The sequence below is a fragment of the Triturus cristatus genome, chromosome 6 (assembly GCF_964204655.1).
Source record: "Triturus cristatus chromosome 6, aTriCri1.1, whole genome shotgun sequence".
In the NCBI taxonomy this organism is placed as follows: domain Eukaryota; kingdom Metazoa; phylum Chordata; class Amphibia; order Caudata; family Salamandridae; genus Triturus; species Triturus cristatus.
Genome location: NC_140589.1, coordinates 1,845,590,290 through 1,845,614,838, shown reverse-complemented (window position 1 = coordinate 1,845,614,838; position 24,549 = coordinate 1,845,590,290). Strand labels below are relative to the sequence as shown.

The window sequence follows — 24,549 nt, the reverse complement described above, 5'->3', positions numbered from 1 at the left end:
TTTTACAACGCATGCACTTACAACGCATTTTTTACAACGCAATATCCACTACAACGCATTCCATTACATAGCATGACACTACAACGCATGTTTAAAAACTACCTTTACAACGCATTCCATTACATCGCATACTACCTTTACAACGCATACCATTACAACGCATAATATTAAATTGCATTTAAGGTAAGTATTGGAAAGTATAGGGGTAAAAATTACTATTCTAACTCCAGGGGGTGCAACAGTAGGGACAGTGTTGGATTGCGTTGTAATGGTATGCGTTGTAAAGGTAGTATGCGATGTAATGGAATGCGTTGTAAAGGTAGTTTTTAAACATGTGTTGTAGTGTCATGCGATGTAATGGAATGCGTTGTAGTGGATGTTGCGTTGTAAAAATTTCGTTGTAAGTGTAGTGCGTTGTAATAGTTGCGTTGTAAAGGTTGTTCACCCTTTACCACACAATTTTGTTGTAAAGGCATGTATGGTAAGGGGGTATGCGTGGTTAACTTTGCCACTAGTCCGACCCCCGCCCTAAGACCTAAATTATCAAACCCCTATCTACCACCTCCCCTGCTCAGAGGCCCAAAACCTGCCATGAAAACTACCCTGTTCCCTCTCCCTGCCCTTAGGCCTAACACCCTGCCCCTTAACATACACTACCCCCCCTGCTGTCCCTAAAACTGCCACAACCCCTTTCACTGCCCTGAGGCCTAAAACCGCCCCTTCCTAAAAAACTCCCCCAAACCCAGCCCATAAAAAATACCCAGACCCACTCCCCCGTCCTGAGCGCTAAAAACCTGCCCCTTTCCCGAAAGTAACCAAACATCCCCTCATGAAAGCAACCGCAGCCCCACTTACCAGTTTGCGTCTTGAGCTTCCTGGTCCTACGATTCCCCGCCCATCTTGAACACCGTAACGCCTCTGCCTTAACCACCCATATGCATGGTTAAGGCACATGCGTTGTTCGGGCGAGCGTGGCTATGCTTGCGGCGTACTGCAACACGTGGCTCTGCCCACGTTGTTCCAGACGTTCCCCTTCCCTAAATTCCCCACTTCAAATTGTTTTACATGATATGTACCATAACTAGCAACTTCCTCTGAAAATATTTGTACGCTTTAAAGCACTCCATGGTATTTCTACGACCCAAGAAAGCCACAGTTTGTCCAACGATGATAACTGTTTCAGGAACGTCTGCAAGTGGTTGGCAGGCTTCTGTTTTAGTAGCAGGAGAGCTAATCCTACTGTTTCAGGAACGTCTGCAAGTGGTTGGCAGGCTTCTGTTTTAGTAGCAGGAGAGCTAATCCTACTGTTTCAGGAACGTCTGCAAGTGGTTGGCAGGCTTCTGTTTTAGTAGCAGGAGAGCTAATCCTACTGTTTCAGGAACGTCTGCAAGTGGTTGGCAGACTTCTGTTTTAGTAGCAGGAGAGCTAATCCTACTGTTTCAGGAACGTCTGCAAGTGGTTGGCAGGCTTCTGTTTTAGTAGCAGAAGAGCTAATCCTTCCTTCAGGAAGTAGGCAGGCGTTCTACTTCCCAAGTGATTTGTAAGGACAAGGATAGAAGACCTCCTCTGAATGAATGATCTGTACAAAATGACACCAGTATCTCTCTTTGTAGATTTTAATACACTTGGTCGGGCCCATGACTAGCAGCCAGTGGGAACAACTGCTGGCTGTGTTTAGTAGACCTGTAGAATGTTTGCGCTCATATACCCACCCTGTAGGAAAGTAATTGTGTATCTCTGCTTCATGGTGGAAATCTGACACACCCAGTGCAAGACACTGATATTACTATTGACTTTCAGTCTTCAGCAGATCCTGGCTTCAGTGACTACTAAAAGTCCAGTGCTGCCCTTATCTAGACGCCAGCCCTTTAAAGCTGTTCTTGGAGAATCACACCAAGAGAACCCAGTGGTTGCAGAGACATCCTGAACTGCAGGCATCATGGATTGTGGTAGTTCTCCAATAAAAGCTTGCTTCCTGCAAAACTTCCCAGCATAGTACTGAGATCAATTATTGGACAGTCTAAGCCTGTGCCTCTCTCACCATCAATTCGGACCACTCTCAGATGGGTCCCAGCCTACTACTTACAGGTTGTAGTCACAACCGAATAATCAGAGTTAGTTTGGGAAGCCCTACTACTTTAAATAAACATCTTTTATTCATTGTGAAGATAGCCCAAGGTTTGATGATGCACTTTACAGATACACATTATGTTTTGGATTTGATCTCTGTGTGCTTTCTTTGTGCAACAGATTCATACATCCCTTCCAATTGTGGCACTTTATTCTCTTATGGTAGTGAAGCGGAGCATTCTAAGGCCTACTCAGGGGAGGTGGTGTGGGATAGTAACCGCAGTTTGCTGGTACACGACAACAACACTCAATAAATTATTGTCCAGTTAATGCTTTTTTCTTTTAAAATGATAAAGTACTTTTCTTACACACACTTCTAAATACTGCACATTAACTAAAAATATATAAAATCGGGTAGACAGAAATACCTTTGGTGACACCCTCATATCCCAATACTAATGCTTTCTGAACCCTAAATCCACAATACACACCACATATACTAGATGCAATATCACAATATATGGGGGTGTCATTATCAATAGGGCAGGCCTACTGGCTTTGTCATGGGATTACCACTTCAGTACAAGCAGAGAACATGTTATATTGCACCTTTAACACCATTGAAATCAGCGGGGACTGTATCTATATGCAAGACATGTTAAAACCCACTATTGGAGTCAATTGGGGGTATTACCTACATTTATTTGTATTTAATGTACTATAAAGGCTTTCATTGTCTACTGCCAACACTATAAATGAGGCATTGAAAAGAAAAATATGTTGCCCAGTGTCTTTTTAAGCTACTACTGTAGCTTCGACCCACCAGCAGGGGTCTCAACACTCCAGAGCATATGAGCACAATGCTCCAGCTCCAGGAGTACTGGTATCCATGAAGAGCCTTATCCGGTCCATGAATATGAGGTCCCAGGAGACTCTGGGTGGTTTCTTTAATAAATGTCTTTTGAGGGGGGTGCGCTCCTGGGCTTCCTGAAGCAACCAACCACTCTGAGAAAAACACTGGTAGTGCCCCTGCCCTTCGTGGGGCACCACAAGAAAAAGCTTATGCAAATTTAAAGCCCTCCCAGGGGGTTTGGAGAGTTCCCTGGGTCAAATCCCTGCATATGTTATGAGCGGCTTTGAAGCTTCTCACCAACTGTTTTTTCGTGTGTTTTTAAAAAAAATACATATTTGGCCTAGTGCCGCAATCTTTTTTGAGAACTTGGGTGCCCGTGCCTAACTTGACACCCAGAGGCTGTCTGAGGTTGATGCCACTCCTTTGCAGCCCTACCACTTCCCCTTGCTGTGCAGGAGCTGGAGTCTTCTGTACTTCCCGCTTGTGCTCTTACTGTTTAGTGTGACCAGAATCAAGTGTTTGCACTCCCACCCGTCAGCTTTGACTGCAAGAGCGAAGTGTAGAGTGGAGTGCACTCTAATCCCCACCCCAGACACGGGCACAGGAAACAGGTGAATCAATCCACAGACCCCCCTCCTTCCTGTCCTCTTTTGTCCCAGAGTAATAGGGTTCCCCGAGACATCTTGGATTGCATTGGGCCCCAGAGAATAGAGACCCAAGTTCTGTGGCATATCTTGGGAGGGGGGCCCCACACACGCCCCCTCCCCAACAGTGAAATATTAGAGAAGGTTGCGTCGACCCCTGGGAACTTATTTCTACCCGGGGGTAAATTATAAAAATCCAGGGAAGAGCCACATGTTTCTTGCTCCTACCGATCCCCCTGGGGGGCCTGGCTGTATCTTGGGCCTCATAGGGCCTATACACACAGTTTTGAGCTTGTTTTGCACCTGTGGCCAGTCCTAGCCACAGTCATATTTTTCACTGGCCTCTAAAGGGGTGCTTTTCATTGGAATCATGGGTTGATGGTTTCAAGCGTCAGACCTGTACTCTGCCTGGCTCCTGCTGCTCTCCTGCTTGTGGGGTGTCTTGTGCAGCCCCCTCCCCCCAAAGCCAACAAGCAGAACACCTCCTGCTGCACTCTCCAGGCCCTATAGCTTTGGCCATCTTGCACGGCACCTGAGTGTCAGTGGAGTAAGTAGTAGCCTTCGTGATAGAGGTCACCCAGCTGCACTACCATTCTACAGAAGGCTCAAGTCAACCCTTCAGTGTCCACCAAAAGTTCCGTTTTCTCAACAGTTGCTTAGGGGGGCATAAGCTAGTTAGTGCCACTAGTGCTGAATAGACCCACCTTAGTCTTGTGGTCATCTGGAGTCAGTCCTCAGTCTTTCCTTGTGGTGGCATCTGTTGGCTTCTCCTTCCAGCTGGGCATTCTTTCTCAGTGTTTGCTCCCAGTACAATGCCTAGTGCCTTCTCATCATTCTCTGTCTTTTGCAGAGGTTTTTAGTGGAGTGTAAAGTTCTAAAAGGCAGGCACCCCTGGCCAATCCTAAGGTACCACATCCTCATTCCACTCGTGCCCCAACTTACTGCACAGTATTTCGGGACATTTCAGTTTGGCAACGTCAAGTGGTCTGTGGAGATTCCCTGGGAGCCTCAGCTGCACCCATTGCTGACACAGCTGCCTAATCCTTTTCCACCAAAACTTCAAAGGGCAGCCCATTTTGTGTTAGACTCCAGAGGTCTGGACCTCCTCATTTGTTTCTGTGGTGCTAGGCTGTCACAGTCTAGGCCCAGTGTGACAAGCTGATTGACAGATGGAGATTTCCTTTCCATCCCTTCCTTTCTCAGGAATTGGGTCAAGCACTGTTGATGGCTCTTTTGTGTGGGGAGGCATCTGATTCTCCTGCTTTGTATTAGAGTAATTAACATGGCCTTATTTGGGAAAGGGGGGCAAAGGCCTGAAATCACCACATACCGTCACTATGAATCGCATTAGAAGGCCCATCATAGGTCAGTACCAATCCCTGAAGGGTCCCTTCTGTGGGAAACTAGCTGTGCCCCGATACCGGGCTGCATAAGATAGTAGTTTCACACGTGCAGCCTGCTCATGTGCACATACACGTGTTCATGTGTAACCAGCCCAGAGCCTTGTACCCTAGCTATGCAGAAGAAGCCTTAACATAAATGGTAGACACTGGGGTTAACACTCTAAGTCTGTTTACTGTGAATTTACAGTGAGTTCAAAAACCGGGTAGTCCAAAGCAAAAAGGTTAATTTGGTGGAATCCTGTTTTCAGCATGATTGTGTTTGTATTGCTTTTACTTGATTATGTTGCATTTAGGGGCTTTAATGTTTATATGGGTGTTTTTATGTTCAAGTAAAAATATACTCCTCCCATGTCTTCCTCCTCCTTTTTAAGTCTCGCCTGCGATGCAGCGCATGCGCTGCTTCGCCTTGGTGAGATCTATTGTCGTTGCTTTTGTGTTCTGCTTTTGTGGAAGCGGGGTTGGTGTCCACCCTGTCAGCATTGGGCCCCGCCCACCCGGACTGGAGATTTCGCTCGTGCACGACGTCTCTTCCAGACTCTTCATCACCACAGAAATCCATAATTCCAGTACTGTCACAAAAGTGTATGTGAAAGTGAAACCACAACAACGGTACCTAGGCTGCAGGTTCCATTTATTGTGACGATACACTCTGAGCATGAAGCCCTGTCGCTGTTGTAAACTAGGCTCTCCGAGGCTCCGCCTCGTCCTGCTCTTCCCGTTGCGCTCTCCTCCCTCCTCGCCTGCACCCTGCTGGCGCCCAGGTGGCACACCGAGGCAGACGCGGTGGTGTTGCCATGGCCTGGGCCCGGCTGCCCGTCACCCAGCACTACAGCTGATTCAAAGGGAGCCCCGACAACAGAGGGGGCTTCCCGCCGCCCAGCTGCCCCGTGAGGCATGGTTGGCCGAGGCGGCTCTCTGCCCAGTCGTGGACTGGACCGGGATCCACCTGCCCTTTGGGCACCTCTTCCGGGAGCAGAGGGCGTTGGTTGTGTTTGTTCAGGTAAGCATGCAGATGGCGCAGCTGGCAAACGCCGCTCTTACAAATGATTACAGGAGAATAGGGCACACTGAACCTTTGCCAAATAAAACACATCCGCACCCCTGCACGCTGGATTACCCAATAAGGATATGCGAGCTTCTCTGGGGCTCTCGTTTTCCTACGGGGGTTTGGGCAGCTTAATGAATGTCTGTGGACTTCCCCAGGACTTACAAAACTGTCCATAATATTGTGCTAATTAGTTTGTAAAACGATGTCATCAGCGTTCCATTGCAAAAAGAAAAACATTGCTTTTCTTCCACTTCAGTTTCTCCGATGCCAGTTGTTAAACTGTTGCTAAGTATAAAAGTTACAACACACCAGCAGTTGCCAGGACTGCAGGAAGCAGATAGGCTGATTGATGTATGTGTCAGATGAACAACATAGCCACGATGTGTTAAAAATAGCCACAGCAATGTTTATGTATGCAAATAAAAAAGAGGCGAAAACGATAGAGTACAAACAACACTAATAAGTCTAGACTAGAGTATACAGAAGAATTCTTGAAGTTTTGTGCCCTTAAATAGCCGTGGGCGGAGGTTGAAGCAGATTAGTAGTACTGAGCTCTGGTGTGTGTTTGAAGGGTGATCAACATTTTTTAACACTTCCCCCTTGTTATTTTCTGTTTGGGACTCAGTAGATTAAACAACATTCAAGCGGTTGCGTTGCGCCCCTTAGTTGCTAAGCAAACTTTTGTTTCTGACGCTTGTAGTGAAGGATCTGTATTTTTGCTCTTTTTGGAAAAAAATGTCCTACTAAGAGCAATATTCCTGCAGATAAAGTAAGGCTCTTTTCCCTTGTCTCAGTTGTTTCTTTTGGTGGATAAAGATAAAACACACCTATAAAATCTGAGTGAAAGGAAACATGAAACACAGTAATATGGTTTGTTTTTCCTGAGAGGGAGTTTAAGCTATTGGCATTGTAAATGACAATGTTTTTTATTTAGGTTTTAAAAACCTAAACCTAAATAAAAGGCATTGTCATTTACAATGCCAATAGCTCAAACTAGTGTGAATGCGAGACCTATTGCATTGCAAATGCTTGTTAACCCTATCATTGTCTCAGCTGTTGAATTTATGTTTCGCTTGAGAAAAGGAGGGAGCCAGCAATTAGGAGTAAATAATATGTCCTTTAGGGTGTCCTTGTTATACATAGCCTTGCATCTAATGAGAACGGAAGGGTTTATGTTTTTTTAAACATGAAAATGGGCAATAATGTGTACATGTGAAGGGAACAGGGCATGGCCATATATAACATGTAACAATGTGGACGTGGATGGTACCAGTTGTGTATCTGTAAAATAAGCTTCTAGGACACACATCCGGCGCCGTAAAGCCTAGTAATCAAATACTCTTCAAAACTCTATCATCAAACTGATTGGAAGAGTGAGTGTAGTGCAAATGTGTTGTCTCTCAGACAACTACATTAAAGAGACTGCTCACATAAGTACATATTGTTGCTTCCTTGACATTTTCTTTCTGAAGTGTCACATGTTTTTCTGTGGTTCTCTTCCTCATTTCTTTCTTAAAATTGTGTTGTTCTTTCCAGTATGGCAAGAAAAGTTACATGGTGAAGGGCATGGCATTCTCTCCAGACTCTACCAAAATTGCTGTTGGGCAGACGGACAACATCATCTACGTATACAAGATCGGGGAAGAATGGTAAGTTCACTTAGATTGTTATCTGAGCTGCTAACCACAGATCGTTCTGTCCACGATGAGGAGCTGAAATAACAAAGGTAAGAGGCACAACATGCCAGAGTCCAAACGAACACATGCTTACAAAGCCCGCATGGGATTTTGGAGAAAAGCAGTAACCTTGATTTAGAGAGTCGGTTCTTACCAGATACAATAGATGAGAACATTAATTTTACATAGTCTAGCTGAGCCTGTTTAATATGTGAACAGATAATACTGACTTGTGCAAAGCAGTTTCCTGCCTGCCATTTGAACTTTGCTACCAGGTCTGGGGTGGAACTACATCCCCCAGACATCTGCGAGTCTAGGTGGGGCCCAGGAAGCACAGGAGGCAACGTGCTCAAAAGTGCTTGAGGGGTCCCACAGCATGGGTTTTGCAAAGCGGTCCCTTCCAACAATTGAACTTTGCTGCCATGTCAAGGGTGGGACTATGTCCTACAGACATCTGTGAGGCTATGTAGAGCCCAGGAGGCAATGCGTTCAAAAGTGCTTGAGGTGTCCCTCAGTGCGGGACGCACATGGGTCGTGCGCGGGCCAAGAAGGGGCCCGTCTGCACCAGTCCGCGGCCGGATGACCATAGGCTGGGCCCACTCTCTTTAGGGCCTGTCCCGACAGCTTTTGTATTGGACAGTAGGTGAGAGCCTCTTTTCTTTTTGTAAAGTCATGGACAAGCACAAAGTTACTGGGAGTGTTACTGCACCTCATACAACAATGACCATTGATGGCATGCTGGAGAGGGCAGTAGAGATAATCTCAAGTGAGATTGTACTTGTGGGACGCAGACTCTTATTGGAACAAGACCAATTGTTAAGAAAGACAGGAGATTGTACTAATTTAAATAATAGTGCTCCGGGGTATCCAGAATCAGGAGGGGTGTCACAACCATATGCCTTGGCCAGTGACTGTGATGAGACAGCCAATAGCGGAAATCGTCTCTGAGCTGCTCAGTTCATTTACCACTCGGGCACGCCATGGCCCATCTGTAAAGATAAAAAGACTCATAGGGAAGGATCTAGCTGCTAAATTTAAACAACCTTCCGAACAAGAAAAAAGCCATCAAGGCCATCTCCTGTCCTGGATCCAGCTTCAGTTTTCAGTCCAATCAACTGAGGCGCATGCCCCTATGCCCTCGGACCCCTGGGGTTCGCAGTTTTAAGTGCGGCGTTCTGCACTATTTTGGTGGAAAAGCTGAAACCTAGATTTGAGCGGCTTGATCGTATTGAGAGTCTTAATACATGCTTGTACAATCAGCAAAGTTCCGGTCTAAACAGGAGCAGCCCCGTCACAGATCCAAACTATTCCTTGCCATCCTGGGGATTGCAATTCTCAATGTCTAAGAGCTCGGCAGTGACACACCCACAAACTTGTACCAAATAGAAGTGCTGGATCAGGGTATGTCTCTCGACAAACCAATATGAATGTCAACGGCCAAGCCATTATAGCTGGTACTCAGATGAAAGATCTAAATGCAACAGAGGAGCACCCGGGTCGGATTATACTCCCAGTAAGGATTTATTGAGCTTACCACCTGCGGCCTGGCCATATGTCCTGATTCTAGCAGGCGTCCCCCTCCTCTTAGTTTCGACCAACAGGAACCATGGGACCAGCTTCGCAATAGAACTGTTCATTGGCTGAGCAAAAAGTTTAATGCAAGGAGTTTAAATGAGATTATAATGGTGAGGAGGGTTGCTTAGGTGGGACAGTCAAGTAAAAATATTGAAGGGGATTGCATTGCGATAAACTTCTGGAATCCATCTTGTGTGCAAAACATATTGAGAATGAAGAAATTTAATTTCCATACTGAATCCAGGATTACCCCGCTCCTATTAGGATACTTTTAAAGACCAGCACTAGCTCACCCACATACATGAGACCCTCCTAACCAGGTGTCCCCACTGATATGTGTAAATAGGTTCACACCACTGATTGATATAGAGGACCTAGAATGACTGCAAGGGGAGGCATCAGTTCATAGGGATCTAGCATCTAATAGTACAGTGTCTCCATCTCGACCAAGCGCCACCTACTCTACTGGTGCTCTCCTAGATTTACGGTCTACCTCGTTGAGAATATAAAGCTGGAATGTGGCAGGGCATTGTTAGAAGATCGGTCAGCCTGAGTGGCTAACCTTTTAAAGGGATATGACATTGGTATGCTCCAGGAAACCTGGGCCACTTTGCCTTCTGTGATTGATGGTTTTTAGCGTTACAGTGTGTCTGCTATACCGTCTCATCACAATCGAGCATCAGGAGAATTATCTATTTGGGTAAGCATAGCTATTGGGGGCTGTGTTAGGACTTTGGAGACATCAAACAGTAGTTTCCAAGTTTTACTGTTTAAGCGACATCTGTACCTGTACCTAGTCAACATTTATAACAATGATTTCACCAAAATCCTGAATACAAAATTTCGAGTGCTATTTGATTACATTATCCTGTTGGTAGATGAAATCACCATCAAAGGGCAGCCAGCTCATCTCTGTCTGGCAGGAAATTTTAATGTGAGACTCTCTCCCAAACATAATATAACTTGTGCTGATGCTTTCTGCTCTGCGAATACCGACCCCAGAAGTCAAGAGTTGTTGACAGGTGGCTAGTATAAATGATTCTGCCCAGCCTACTTAGAGGGGCAGAGATAGCCCCTCAATAATTGATTACATCTTATTCACACACAATTTGGAAGGTAGATTATATCTTCACATTGAGATCACAACCTTATCAAAATAGCCCTTTTAATAGCCCCAGTGGAAAAATGCGAAGTGGTTAATGGGGCAAGCAGCCGCCAGCCATCAACAGACAATCTTAAATTGGTATGGAGACTGCGAGAACCAATCCATTTCTTTAATTCAGTAGTCAAGGAGAATATAGGGCTGGGGGAGGAGTGTTTAATGGAGGAGGATGTTGACCTTCAGTTTGAAGCATTTAATGGCCTGTGTATAAATATTAGGAACATTCTCCTAAAGCCTCTCTGCTCCGCAGACCATTTCCCTAGATGGTTCAACCATGATTGCTCCATGGCAAACCGCTTGTTGCAAGAGGCTCTTGTTGCCAAGCCCAGGTAGCGGTAGCCACTTTACGAAAGCAATACAAAGAGGTCACGTCCAAACGCAGGAGGGAAGTAATAGCGCAGTAATGGGATTCACTAGTGCAACCAGCCTCTATGAAAGATAGAAAATACTTTTGGTCTGCTGTCTGGGACATGAGATGTAAAAATCATTCTGTGTCCCCAATTACTTGCCATATTGCCAGTGAGACCTTGGAGGCCCTTTTTGCTAAAATCAACACCGCTTCTTCATCAAACGTTGTGTTTCAAATAGACACTAATAACCAGTCAGGTTTTCTGACAACTCTGTGCGAAATAGAGTATGCCATAAGTCAGAGTGTTAGTGGCACGGCCCTGGGTCCAGATGATGTCCCAGTTGACCTAATGAAATGCGATACTGACTTATGGGCTCCACTACTGACTAATGTTTTAATAATCTTGTCCATTCCTCGGTGCCTGTCTCCTGGTCAACATCCATTATTGTACCACTATTTTATAAAAGGTGACTGGTCCCAACCTGGATGCTATAGGCACATCTCGTTAATTGACACTACAGTTAAAATTCTAGGGAGTGTTATATATAAAAGAATGAAGGAGTGGACTCAAGTTGAGTCAGTCTTATATTCCTGTCAGTATGGGTTCAGAAATCGAGTAGGGATGATTGAGCAATGCCTAAATCTGAATCTGGTTCTTGGTCAGCTACCGTCGCCCAAAATGATGCCTCTATACTTGGCATTCATGGACCTGACTTCAGCATTTGACTGTTTTAACCGATCCAAGCTATGGCACCTGCTTATTTCTCTAGGGTTGGATGTAGCTCTTATGCACTATATGGTATATTTGCACAAAGACATGAAAACCAGGATTAGAATTAATACTCTGGGAGATGTTTCTGGTGATATAAATATTTGCATGGCGTGTGGCAGGGGTGTCTGCTGGCCACCCTTTTTTAATGACTATTTCCCCAGATGTACCTAAAATTAAAGGCATGTTACTACCCACACTTTTATATGCCGATGACGCAGTGCTTATGGCGTGTAAGCCAAAGGCCCTGCGTCTGTTGGGGCTCGCCTTAGTGGATTTTATGCCTCTTTAGATTTACAGACAAATTTTACCAAGTCCTATATTATGGTGTGCGGCCTAAAGCACAAACCGCTTTCAACCCCTTCTATTAGCACTAACTGTCTGACTATAACTGGCACTTTTTTCTTATTTGGTGGTTACTTTTTCAGCCACATGGTCATGGACTCCCAATATTGCTCAGCGCAGAATAAAGCTGTCAAGGGCAATTGGATTCTTCTGTAGTCTCCCACATCCAACAGGGGGAGGTTCAATCATCCCACTACTTCAGTTTTACAAAACTCAAGGCATCCCTATTGCAACATATGGGGCTGAGTTGTGTGGTATCTCGAAATATAAGGCTATTTAGACCGAACAAAATCGGTTCTGTAGGAAACTCCTCTTAGCCCCCATATCATCTTCTCACTTAGTTTACCATGAAGAGTTGGGCGTGCTTTACTTAGAAGACCGTATCAGAGCACGTCTGACATTATTGTGGTTGGCAATTTGTAGAAATGAGGAAACCTGTCTGTCAAGAGATATCCTTCTGGATTGCCTTGCATGCAATAGATGTCTCTGCGTCCTTTGGTTAGCACATGTCAAATCAGCATCTTTAAAGATTGGCTTGCAGTGCGCTTTTATGGATCCGAAAACGATTATTATTTAAATAAAAAACAAGTCCAACAAGCATTATATGACTGTGAGAGTTCCCTAAGATTTAACAAGGAAGAGGTAAAGCCTAATATTACTGCTTATGTGAGTTGCTCCACTAATTATCTCTTGTGTGCACGGGGCGTTGGGATCGCTCCTTATTATTTCGGCTTTAGAGCGGACACAGAAAAATATCTGTTGTGTTTCCCGTTGGGCTTTGTGAAGGATTTAGATTTTAGCCCATGCCCCTGTGAAAGCAAATCTGAGCAATCTATGTTGCACTTTGCATGTGTTTGTACATTTTATGTGTGGTATACCAAACATTTTTTAATCCCGCTTTCAAAAAAGAAATGCCAAAACACCTGGCAATTCAGGCCAGCTTTTATCTTTTTATTACAACTGCCAGATGGTGAAACAATATTGCACGAATGCTAATTTTTTAGATTTGCTGTGCTAGCTCGTAGTATTATGCTCCCATAATAGTTGTTTTATTGTATGAATGGAACCCATTTTCTGATATATATATATATATATATATTTCATCCAAACGGGTTATTTGGAAACCGAGCCCGTCGTCGGGTGGTGCACGATGCCGGTTAACCAGAAAACCGGCAAATTCTTAATAAATCCAATTGCAGGTCAAAAGCACACTCAGAGTCACGGGTATTCCATAAACGGCAGTAGTTTATTCTTCGCTACGCATTTCGACACAAAAAGTGTCTTGTTCACACGAATCTACAAACGTTTTGCATTGTTTTAAATAAAGTTCATTGAGGTGATTTCACCCGAACACAGTGATAACAAAAATAGGACTATACCTTCAGATAGTCAACACCGATGTTATAGTGCGGCAGACATATTGGAAAGTGCATTTCAACGTTTTCATAGTATATATTCTCTCTTTACATTGTATTGCTACTGTTTTTGCACATTGTAAAATAGACACCACAACTACTTGTCAATTATAGGAACATAAAATTCAATATGCCCCTGATTACAGGTTTCTGTTATTTACATTCATAGACGATTTGCCTTGAATACTAATTCAAATATCTCTCGCCATACATTGGGGCTAAATAGTCATTATAGTTAGGGCAGTCGTTGTGTTTGGAAATCTGTATGGTTGGTAGTTGCATATGTCAGGGTTCATGGTTACCCGTGTTCTTAGAGAAACACTCGTTTGATTTGTGGGCGCTCTAGTGGCTTAATGGTATAAATTTGGGGTCTATTATTCATATATTTGTATCGGTCTAGTGCCTGAAAGAGCATATATATTTCTACATTACATTGATTTCACACTGGTTAATATTATTTGCAACATCTTTCTAGACTAAAATCATTATATAGGTGAATGTCCTCACTTCACCTGTGATACAATCAAATGTGCAAAATTGAAAACAAAAAAACAAATTATATTCTGAAACAGATAAACATTTCATTATAAAATTCTCTTATCTGTGATATAGTGCAGTCCCGAGCCCGGGGAAGAAAAGGTTAGGGAACCCGTGAGACAGTCAAACATAAGGTGGGCCCCTTCCTTTCCTCCTGTCAAAAAACACAAATAAGAGATATACAGTCATTAGTTTCTCAAAGAGAACGGGACAAAGTATCCATATCGAAACACCATATTCATTAATTATCACAGAACTGCAGTCACTATTTTTGATACTATCTCTAGTTGATTACTCTATATGGAGATGTGAGGCTAGTTCCTCGTCAAGGTTGTGCCCTCCCGGGAATCTAGTTTCCAACTCAAGTATCCATTTTGATTCCCGTTGTCTTAATCTGAGGTCTCTATTGCCGCCTCTTGGATTTAAGGCTATTTGTTCAATGGCAAAGTACCGTAACAGAGAATTATTGGATTGATGGAATTCCAGAAAGTGCCTTGCAATTGGGTATTGTACATTTACATTGGTAATTGCTCGAAGATGTTCCATCACTCTTTTCTTTACCATGCAAATAGTACTCCCCACGTATCTACGTTTGCAAGGACATTCAAGTACATACACAATACAGTTACTGCTACACGTTAGAAATTGGTTGATTACCCATTTTTTATTTCTTCCTGGAATGTTGAATTCTTTTACAGAGTGGCTGAATTTGCAGGCTCTGCAATGCCCACAAGGGAAGAACCCTTTAAGATCGTGAAAATTCTGGCTTTTTGGTTCAGTGATATCCCCTCTTACCAATATATCCTTAAGACGTCTGCCTTTCTTATAGGTAATTAGGGGTCTTTTTCCTATTTCTTTCCCTATGATGGCATCAGTCTGGAGAATCTTCCAATTCTGTGTGAGCATTCTACTTACTTTTTGTGATCTATTGTTGTATGTAGTTACAAGTCTGATCTTACTGTCAGCATCTTCTTGGTCATTAGCCCTTTGTTCTAGTGCTTTGATTCTGGTCACATTGTCAATTTTTTTCACTGCATTGTTGAGGACCCATTCAGGGTATCCTCTGTGGCGAAACCTTTCAAGCATGTTGTTTTTTTCTTCCAAGAATTTATTATCTGTGCTACAGTTTCTCCTTGCCCTCAGTAGCTCTCCATATGGAATGCTCCATTTCAGGGGTTCTGGATGGCCACTGAGAGCATGGAGCAGACTGTTCCCCGCTGTTTCTTTTCTATACAGACTAGTTACAAGTTTCCCATTGATGACTTCAATATGGGTATCTAGGAACTCAACCTCCCTCTTGCTGATATTAGATGTAAGTTTAATACTGTATGGGTTGGTGTTTAGTTCATTAATGAACTTAATAGCTTCTTCTTTTGTGTCACTCCATACAATAAATAAGTCGTCGATATACCTGAGCCACACAACTACTGACTCAAAATATTTGACAAGGGATGGATTTGATCGATTTCCTCCTCCCATTTTCCAAGGAAAAGGTTAGCAAATCCAGGTGCGAAGCACGTTCCCATAGCCGTGCCTCGCACCTGCCTGTAGAGTACTGTCAAGAATTCCTGTCATGCGAGGGGAGGAAAACGGTAACCAGCGAAAACGGACTACATCTCCCAGGATGCTTAGCGGTTGAGAGGTTATGTAAACAGGAGAGCTGTTACATAACTCAAGGAAAACACGCCCTTATGTAAACAGGAGAGCTGTTACATTACTCAAGGAAAACACGCCCTTATGTAAACAGGAGAGCTGTTACATAACTCAAGGAAAACACGCCCTTATGTAAACAGGAGAGCTGTTACATAACTCAAGGAAAACACGCCCTATAAAGGGAGGAACCGGGAGGTACAACGCTGTCGGATATTGTGTTTACACCGACGTACCTGCTTAGTGAAGAGCAGTGTTCCGGAGTGGTGCTCCAGTAAGGCAAGAACGGAGGTAGGTCGAGTCGTTACTCCCTGGGCTGTGTCTTGCCCCATCGTCACCTGTGAAGGACCCGGAAGCTCTACCGGATAACCATTGAGCTTCGCTTTTTGACTCGGCTGAGTCAAAGCGCAGTGGCGCTTTTGCTGGTTGGAGTCGTAACTCCCAGCCCGACCAGAGATACAGGGACTGCCAGCTGTAACGCACACCAGGAGGTGTTTGCCGCGTTACAGACTCGGAAGTCCACGGGATCGATCAAGCGGCTGCTCTCGGTTCAGTCTTCTTTGCTTGTGATTGGGGTATCGGTGACGCATCACCAGGAGGTGACTCCGCGTCCCGGTGCAGTCTGAGGAAGAGGTTGAGCGGCTGCTCCCTTCAGGTAGAGACCCCGGCTGGGTGTTTCCCTGACTCCTCGATTCTCCCCAACACTCTTCGTGCCCCTCACAGCCTACCGATTGGCATTGTCGGCCATTTCATTTCTGCCCTCTGTTGGCATACGCCGGGTTCGGCGTATATGCAGAGGACGGTTAGGACCATCCGTGCTGTGGGCTGGTAACGTACTTAGCCTGGAGGATTCCAGTGACTATAACCTTTGTTTATTCCTTGTATTATTTTTGCCTTCATTAAAATAACTAAACCTTCACAAGTGGTTGCGTTCTCATTATCGTGTCTGTTAAACGATCCTGAGACGTTCAGGGCGTTACAAGTACCCCATCAAACATGAAGATGTTTTTTTTCAGACATACCATCATCATGTCAGCTAGCATGCGTGTATGCTCTAGATAAATAATGGCTCTAGAACCTAAAAAATGCATGCAAGCTTCCACCCCCTGGACGTGATCTATTATAGTATACAATGAGTTCACGTCCAGGGTAATCAGATGGTAGTTCTCGTCCCATCTGAGACCATCTAATTTATTCAGGAAATCCTTAGTGTCTTTGACAAAAGATGGTAAATTCGTGACATGTTCTTTCAAGAACTGATCCACATATTTGGATACATTTTCGTTTACACTGCCCATAGAAGACACGATTGGTCTCCCTGGTGGAATAGTGGGGTGTGTATGCAGTTTTGGGAGAAGATACAGAATGGGTAATTTTGGGAAATCGCGTTTTAAGAAACAATATTCATGCCACGAAATAATCCCAAGTTCCTGCCACTCTGATAGTTTTTGCCATGTTGTAACTATGCTGGCGTTGTATGCTGCAGTATCACAAATACAATAATAATCATTGTTATTGAGTTGTTCTTTAGCTTCATTGATGTACAATTCTTTACCCCAAAGGACAATATTCCCACCTTTGTCTGATGGTCGTACGACCAAACTTTTATCCTTCGATAGTGACAAAATAAACTCGCATTGTTTATATGACAAGTTTTGTGTTCCCTTAGGATTATTGTGCTTATGTTTTTGTTTCATAAGTTCCTTCGTCACAACATCGTGAAATGTGTCAATTGCATCGTGGGGTAAATTGGGATAGAATACTGAACGGGGTTTAAATTGAGTACATGCTGCTTTGTTTGTTATTACATCTTCTGCGTCTGCAGAATAGGGAGCTCCTAAATCAATTTTTGCATCTAATGTATCAGCATCTTCTACCGTCAGTCCTGGTTGTGTGGAAATATCATACATTTGGGCCATATTATGTTGTCCTTCGCTGTTATTCAATATATGCCACTTCTTCAATTTTACCTTTCTGATAAATTTAAAAATGTCAATACGGGTGTTGGCATAATTAAAAAGTTCCGTTGGACAAAAGGTTAGCCCAAGACGAAGAGTAGTTTTTTCAAACTGGGACAATGTACGTGCAGAGAGATTAACTATGGTTTTGTTTACCATTTGGGCATCCATTATAGCGTTGATTTTGAGCCTCTTTTCCTTGTTCCCATGGGCTCCATTCTTCTTTCTGTGTTTCCGCTTGAGGCGTCTTTGTTTACTACGCCCCTGCCTCTGCCTCTTCCTCTTCCTCTGCCTCTGCCTCTTCCCCGTCCCCTCAGCGGTGGAGTAGGCGTTGCCGTTGTTTTCCCCGATTGTCGGCTCCTCTTCATTACCCTGAACTCGTCTAAAAAAGTAGCTTGATGTGTTACGACATCTACATCAGACAGAGAGCTTGCTGTGTGTACTGACACATCAGTATCCGAGTCGGTTAGATCTAGATGGATTTCCACATTTGTTTCTGTGGTAACTGGCTCTTTGGTTGTCATAGTTTGATTGTACAGATGGTCATACTTATGGCTGTAGGTCAGGATTCGTCCTGTTTCGTAGTCGACACAGTCTCTGTGTAATTTCCTCTGTTTTCTTTGTTTTGTCATCTTCGTACTTTATTAGTCTTCCTTTAAGTTCATCCTTGAATTTTTGAATACCTGCTTGATCTGCGTGTTTTTTCAGATTTTCTTCTATCTCTGCTATTTCTTTGATGATTTTATCCCGATCTTCCCAGGCGTATTTAATAAGTATTATCATCATATTCTTAGAACTTTCAGCAGAGTTATTTGCCCATTCATCAAGCATTCGTGGATTTGGGGACTCATGTGAAGGCGTGATATATATTCTTAGGCCTCTTGGTACCATTTGTTTCTCCACATAATCTTGAAGGGACGTTGCCTCCCACCACTTCGAACTTTCTTGCTTTTTCAATTTTTCATATTTGCGTAGTAGCACATTCAACTCATTGTCTTTCTTGATGTTGGCGTCTGATATTCCTATCGATTTCCCTTTGCCTGGGGCACGCGCAAAAAGAGATTGTGCAGCGGCACGTCTATCTCTTTCTTCTTCCATGTTCTGAAGCTGTTGCCTCTTATAGGAACTTCTAGATCCCTCGGTGATTGATTTGTTGTTTTAGAATCACGCAGTGATGTACAGGGCGGCTGTCACCTGCACTCTTCGTTGTTAGTTGGTATTGTTTCTCTTCAATTTGTTAGTTTGTTTTGTTCGTCCTAAACTACTGCCCCGTCGTACCCGGACTCCCTGCCAACTATGGGCGGTTCCTGATGCCACTATAAAGTTTTTCGCGTTGCCGTGGAGATGTTTGGGGAATGCCTGTTTTTGAGTTGTTGTACAGTTTTTGATCACAGCAGTCCCACTTTTTGCAGTGTCGTATTATCGACCATAAGCACTGTATGGTTCCTACTCCTCCTCTCCTTTACATAGATGCAAGTACTCCCCCCCCCCCCCCCCCAAAGTGCCGCCGCTAATGAGGGAACCCCCCGCCCGTGGAAAAAGGCGGTGTTCCCCTACCGCGCTGCGATCCCGGGGTCGAGCTTACCTCTAAACTGGAGATTCACGGCAGTTCCTTTTGCTTCTGTATATCACCGATTAGTAGGTGGTGGCCGGCTCACGGTTAGTATATATATATTATCACTTTAATTCATCTAATTGTTTTTATATAATTTGATCTTAATTGTTTGCATATTGTCCTGTTACGTTTATAGATGTACATTGCATCCGAATAAATATTTTTTCAATTCTGATACTGACTCATTAAGCAGGTCAGAGCCCATCAGACCTGTGAGAGAACAGTTGGGCCTTACTGAATGGTTGAACCTTTGCCACCTGAGAGAAAGTACTAATACCTCACTGAGACTGAAGAGCCTTGAGGCCTGCAAAAGTGTAACGTTGATTTATTTAGTCAAGCAGTTGTTGCCAGGAAGCAACACCAAGTCTGCCTGATCTGCAAGAGAGGCTCACTGGCTCATAGAGTCTGGCAGATCATAGAGTGAGACCAGTGAGAAAGGAGCACAGACTGAGACTGTCTGCCTATAATATCTGTTAGGGGGTTAAGTTTGCTCACTGAAACTGGCATATCCAATGAGATCCTCATGTGATAAAGAGCTACTGACTCACTAGCACTGGTAGCACCGTCAGACTAGTGAGTGTTCTATGACTCATTTATCCTATCAGAGCTTTAGGGAACAAAACCTGAATTCTCTGAGATTGCTGGACCTTGTGAAAGGGTATATTTGGTTCTGGTAGAGTGAAAGTGTTACCTGTGCAGCTGTCTCACTTGACTTGCTGTGGTTTCCTGAGCATGGCAGAGCTTGTCAGACGTACAAGATAGTTTAAATGACTCCTTGAGAAAAGTGCTTGGAACTCCTGTGGCAGAGAGATATTGGCTCACTGAGAAGGAAGCATTGAAAGACCAGATAAGGACAAGGTAAAAGTGTGAGGTTTTCATACAAGCCCGACCTATGCCATTACTGCCCCCTTGCACATCTCAGGGCCAGCAATGATAAAGCTCTAATATAGTCTCACTTGACATCACAGCTCAGTGAAGTAGAACACCAACCTGAGCATAAAGACATAAGAAAGAGAGTAGCATTGGTTTGCGTATGACATTAGAGTTTATTTGGGTTAAGAAGGACTTATACTGAGGGAATGAGAGCCTGTCTGTCCTGTGAGAAAGTAAAAAGGACTAGTTAAGATTGAGATGGCCAGACTTACACAGGATTAAAATGGATTCACTGAAGATTGCAGAGCTGATATAAGAGTAGATGAGGGCATCAGAATGTGTTAAAGTTGCCGATAGCACATTGGTCAGTTTAATTTGTTCTTATTGTTTACTGTACAGAGATTTACACTTCCGGTACTGTGTGCCACTGAATGAAATATCTGAGCCCATGACTACTGCAAATTAAACATTAACTTCTGTGTCAATGGCCTTTTTTTCAGGGGGGACAAAAAGGTGATCTGCAACAAGTTCATTCAGACGGTAAGTCGAATTCAAAGTTACGCTGATTTGTGACAGTTGAATTACCTGGTCCCGAGAACGCTTTTTCACTCTATGCTACGGTGGGCAGCAGTCTGTTCGTACTTATGCCCTGAGGTTTAATTTCCTGATCAACTTTTATCTCTGGAGCGAAGAGGAGAGGGTATGAAGGGGTGTGCATGGAATGGTATGTGCGTGCAGTACACCCGTTGCCTTACAAATCTTTGCTTTGTCTGGGAAGAGCAGTACTCCGGTGGCTCTCGCATCATTTGTTCTCAGTTTCACAGCACACACCCTACAGCGAGATCCTACCCAAGCACCCAAAGTGTGATCAGAAAGCCACCTTTGTCTCTGTTTCTACACTCTCATGCTTGCCTTGGCAATGGTGGGCACATAGCTCTTGCTGCTTCCACTTTATCACCCATTAGTTGGGTTCTAAGAGATTCCCTCACTGAACCTCACTCAGATTTAATCCTATCAGTCTCTTACTTCACACAGCTGCCTTCAGACACATTGTCCTCCTCCTGAGTTGCTTCCAGTCCCCTGAAGCAGTCTTGTGTGTTCTTTGTATTGTAATATGCAAGAATCCATTGGTTCCTTTCTGTGACCTTCCCACATATTGCCCAACTAAGGTGGGTGTAAGAAAGAGCCTCTTTTTTTAAGATCACTTCCCAAACGCTTGGAATGATGGTGCCGGTTTTTCAGCTCTGAAGTGCACTGGACCCTGTTGACCAGTCCCCAGTGCATGTAATCTGACCCCTCAAAGTGTAGATACAATTGGCTGATCCCTTATTTGCATTTTTAAATTACTTATAAGTCCCTAGTTTATGGTACAGAGTGCACCCAGAGCTAGTGAGTTAAAGGTCACTAGTGGACTGAAGCACCACAGTGATAGTGACAAGGTGAAAACATGGCTCTTGGTCTGCCACTGATGCCTGGAAGGGTAGTCCTGAGGTGAAAACATGGCTCTTGGTCTGCCACTGACGCCTGGAAGGGTAGTCCCGAGGTGAAAACATGGCTCTTGGTCTGCCACTGACGCCTGGAAGGGTAGTCCCGAGGTGAAAACATGGCTCTTGGTCTGTCACTGACGCCTGGAAGGGTAGTCCCGAGGTGAAAACATGGCTCTTGGTCTGCCACTGACGCCTGGAAGGGTAGTCCTGAGGTGAAAACATGGCTCTTGGTCTGCCACTGACGCCTGGAAGGGTAGTCCCGAGGTGAAAACATGGCTTAAGGTCTGCCACTGACGCCTGGAAGGGTAGTGACAAGGTGAAAACATGGCTCTTGGTCTGCCACTGATGCCTGGAAGGGTAGTCCCGAGGTGAAAACATGGCTCTTGGTCTGCCACTGACGCCTGGAAGGGTAGTCCCGAGGTGAAAACATGGCTCTTGGTCTGCCACTGACGCCTGGAAGGGTAGTCCCGAGGTGAAAACATGGCTTAAGGTCTGCCACTGACGCCTGGAAGGGTAGTGACAAGGTGAAAACATGGCTCTAGGTCTGCCACTGACACCTGGAAGGGTAGTGACAAGGTGAAAACATGGCTCTAGGTCTGCCACTGACACCTAGAAGGGCAACTTAGTTTAAACTGCCAACTCATCATGGTGAAATAAACCATTTTGCCTTGTTAAAATCTTCTGTGTTAATATTTGTTACCCCTAAGGAAAGCCTAAGTAGTCCATAAGGCAGGGTGCGAAATATTTAAAAGAAGGACATGTTCCTTTTATGTTTTGTCCTGACAGTGAAAACTCAAAATTGTCATTTCCACTAGTAAGGTTGGTAGTCCCATTGGCTAGCATGGAGTTACAGTAACCCACATGCTGAGAGCTACTTCCCTTTGGGACCACGATACAGTACTCTATGGTATCAGATTTAAAGTTACTTTTAATGCAAAGATGACTTCTGAAAATCAAAACTTTCTTGCCGCAAAGTTCTGGTAGCATTGCTGATTATAGCAGTTGTCATCTGAGCTGGCCTGCAGCCCTCCTGCAAGGAGGTGTGAAGTAGTCCTGGGGAAAGGGAACAAAGAGTCTGTTGGAGAAAGGAGATCTAAACTCCTCTTGCCAGAATCGCCCCAGAACAGTGGCCACAGATGACCCAGCTTCAAAGAGGTTACCTCCTCTGAGAGGCAACTGTGAGTCACACCATAGCTTGCCCGCTCCTTTGTGTACGGAGACAGGCTGGCTTCTCCTCCAAAGGGGGAAAATCCATCCCAGAACCAGGACTAATTATACTGGATACACTTTAGGGGTGTGCCGGTAGCTCTGGCTCAGGGAATAAGGGTCCCAACACTTAAGATTTGGGCAAAGAGATGCAATGCATTGCATTGCTTAGTGTCAACCCCACTGGAAATGATGTCCGAAGGGGTAGGGTCGCCGCATGGGAATTGTAACCCCATTTGCTTGGGAGCCCTCCCGACCCACAAACTCAAAATTGTCATAAAAGTGCCACCCCTGGCTTCCAGCATCGGAATACTGCTGGACTCAGAAAGAACAGAAGAAGGACTGCACTTGTTAAACCCATGGACCTCAGAAAGAAAGGCTGCGCCCAGGAAGACTACACCTGTTGCATCAACTCAGCCAAGACCGGACTTCAGAAAGAGAAGGACTTCCCCTGCTGTTGAACCATTGGCGAGAGACCCCAAGGGCCAGACCTGCTTCCACTTGTGCCAATGACCAGTGAGTGGACTCCAAGGGTTAGTTGGCTAGCCTCCTGTTAAGCATCAGGGGCAGAAAAGCTTAAAAAAAAAAAAAAAAGCTGCCACCTGTAAAGTGCTCAGCTGACCAGTAGCAACTAGACTTGCCCCGGACTCCCCTGGGGTAGCCCGTGAGATCGAGTACTAGCCCCCAAAAGGTGCCTCCCAGGTCCTGGACCCTTGGTTGGTGCTAGAGTGTTCTCTTTCTCTCTACAGAACTGCAACTTGCAAGCCAAAGGCAAAAGCTAACGGTTTTTGGGCACGGAGTCCGAGGCTCTCAGCATGCTGCTGCTTTCTGGTTTGTGGTTAGCTTTGAACGCCGTAGAGAATCAAGACTTCACCAGATCACTGGACTTCACCTGTCCGTCGATGTTGAACCCAATGCCAGCTCAAGCTGCAGAGGCCGCCCTTGACCTCATCGTCGACAAGAAAAAGAAATAGTAACATTTTGACCAGGACCAACCCAGCAGCCGCATCTGACTCTGATTTCCATCGCGTGAGCCACAAACTTTGACTTTGCCCTGGATATTTGCGTTTGGTGCTCATAGGCCACTGCTAAGAGTGAAAAGAAGTGATTTATAAAAATCTTGCAAAAATCATAACTCCAGTTCCCTTCATCTGATTTGTGTTTTGTTGTCTATTTAAAGAGAGAAATATATACTATTTTTGCAGGGTTTTTATCGTGTTGTGTTTCTTACTTATTGACAGTTTTGGTGCTAATACATGCTTTACACTTGTTTTCCTTTGAGTTAAGCCTGACTGTTCTGTGTCACAGGTACCCAGGACTGAGCTACAGTTTAAACCCTAACCTGGACCAGACACGGAATTGTGACATTAGTTGTTGAGTTCTTACAACCAATAATCCACTTTTTTCACAGTGAGCGCTATCATTATGGTACATGTGGAGCAGTGTTGTGAAGATGACTTTTTTGCTGGGCTATTACTCAACTGACAGTTGTTGCTGTAGACTTAGGCTGTGTCTTGGGTTTAGCGCTCTGAGGATGGAGTTTGTTCAATCCTCGTAATAGTTAATGTAATTTCCCTGCACCAATGTGGTAGCTCATTTCTCTTTTACTTTCTTCCCAGAGCGCAGTCACCTGCTTGCTGTGGCCGGGTGAGAATGCCATTGTTTTCGGACTCGCTGAGGGAAAGGTACGGCTTGACTTGATTCACAGACCATAAGGCCCTAGCGAACAGTTTCCGATTGAAATTGGCTGCAGTGTTTAGCAGACACGCAATTTGATATTGTGCTTTGGTGTTTGTATTTTAAATTATTTACCAATGTATATTCAACTTAGGAATGAATGTGTGTAATTATTTATCTATGTATATAATGTGCTTGTTGTCGTTATGCAATAACTCCACAGCACTGAGTTACACA

General features: G+C 44.4%; 1 protein-coding gene across 2 annotated transcripts in view; it reads left to right on the top strand.

Moving 5' to 3' along the window:
• The window catches only part of IFT172 (intraflagellar transport 172), a 1,173,227-nt gene that overhangs the window by 135,221 nt on the left and 1,013,457 nt on the right, over positions 1–24,549 (top strand). For both annotated transcript variants that reach the window (XM_085613308.1, XM_085613307.1), the window contains exons 3-5: positions 7,555–7,667; positions 20,443–20,482; positions 24,255–24,320. In XM_085613308.1, the coding sequence (XP_085469434.1) occupies positions 7,555–7,667; positions 20,443–20,482; positions 24,255–24,320 (219 nt within the window). The remainder of the gene's footprint in view (positions 1–7,554; positions 7,668–20,442; positions 20,483–24,254; positions 24,321–24,549) is intronic.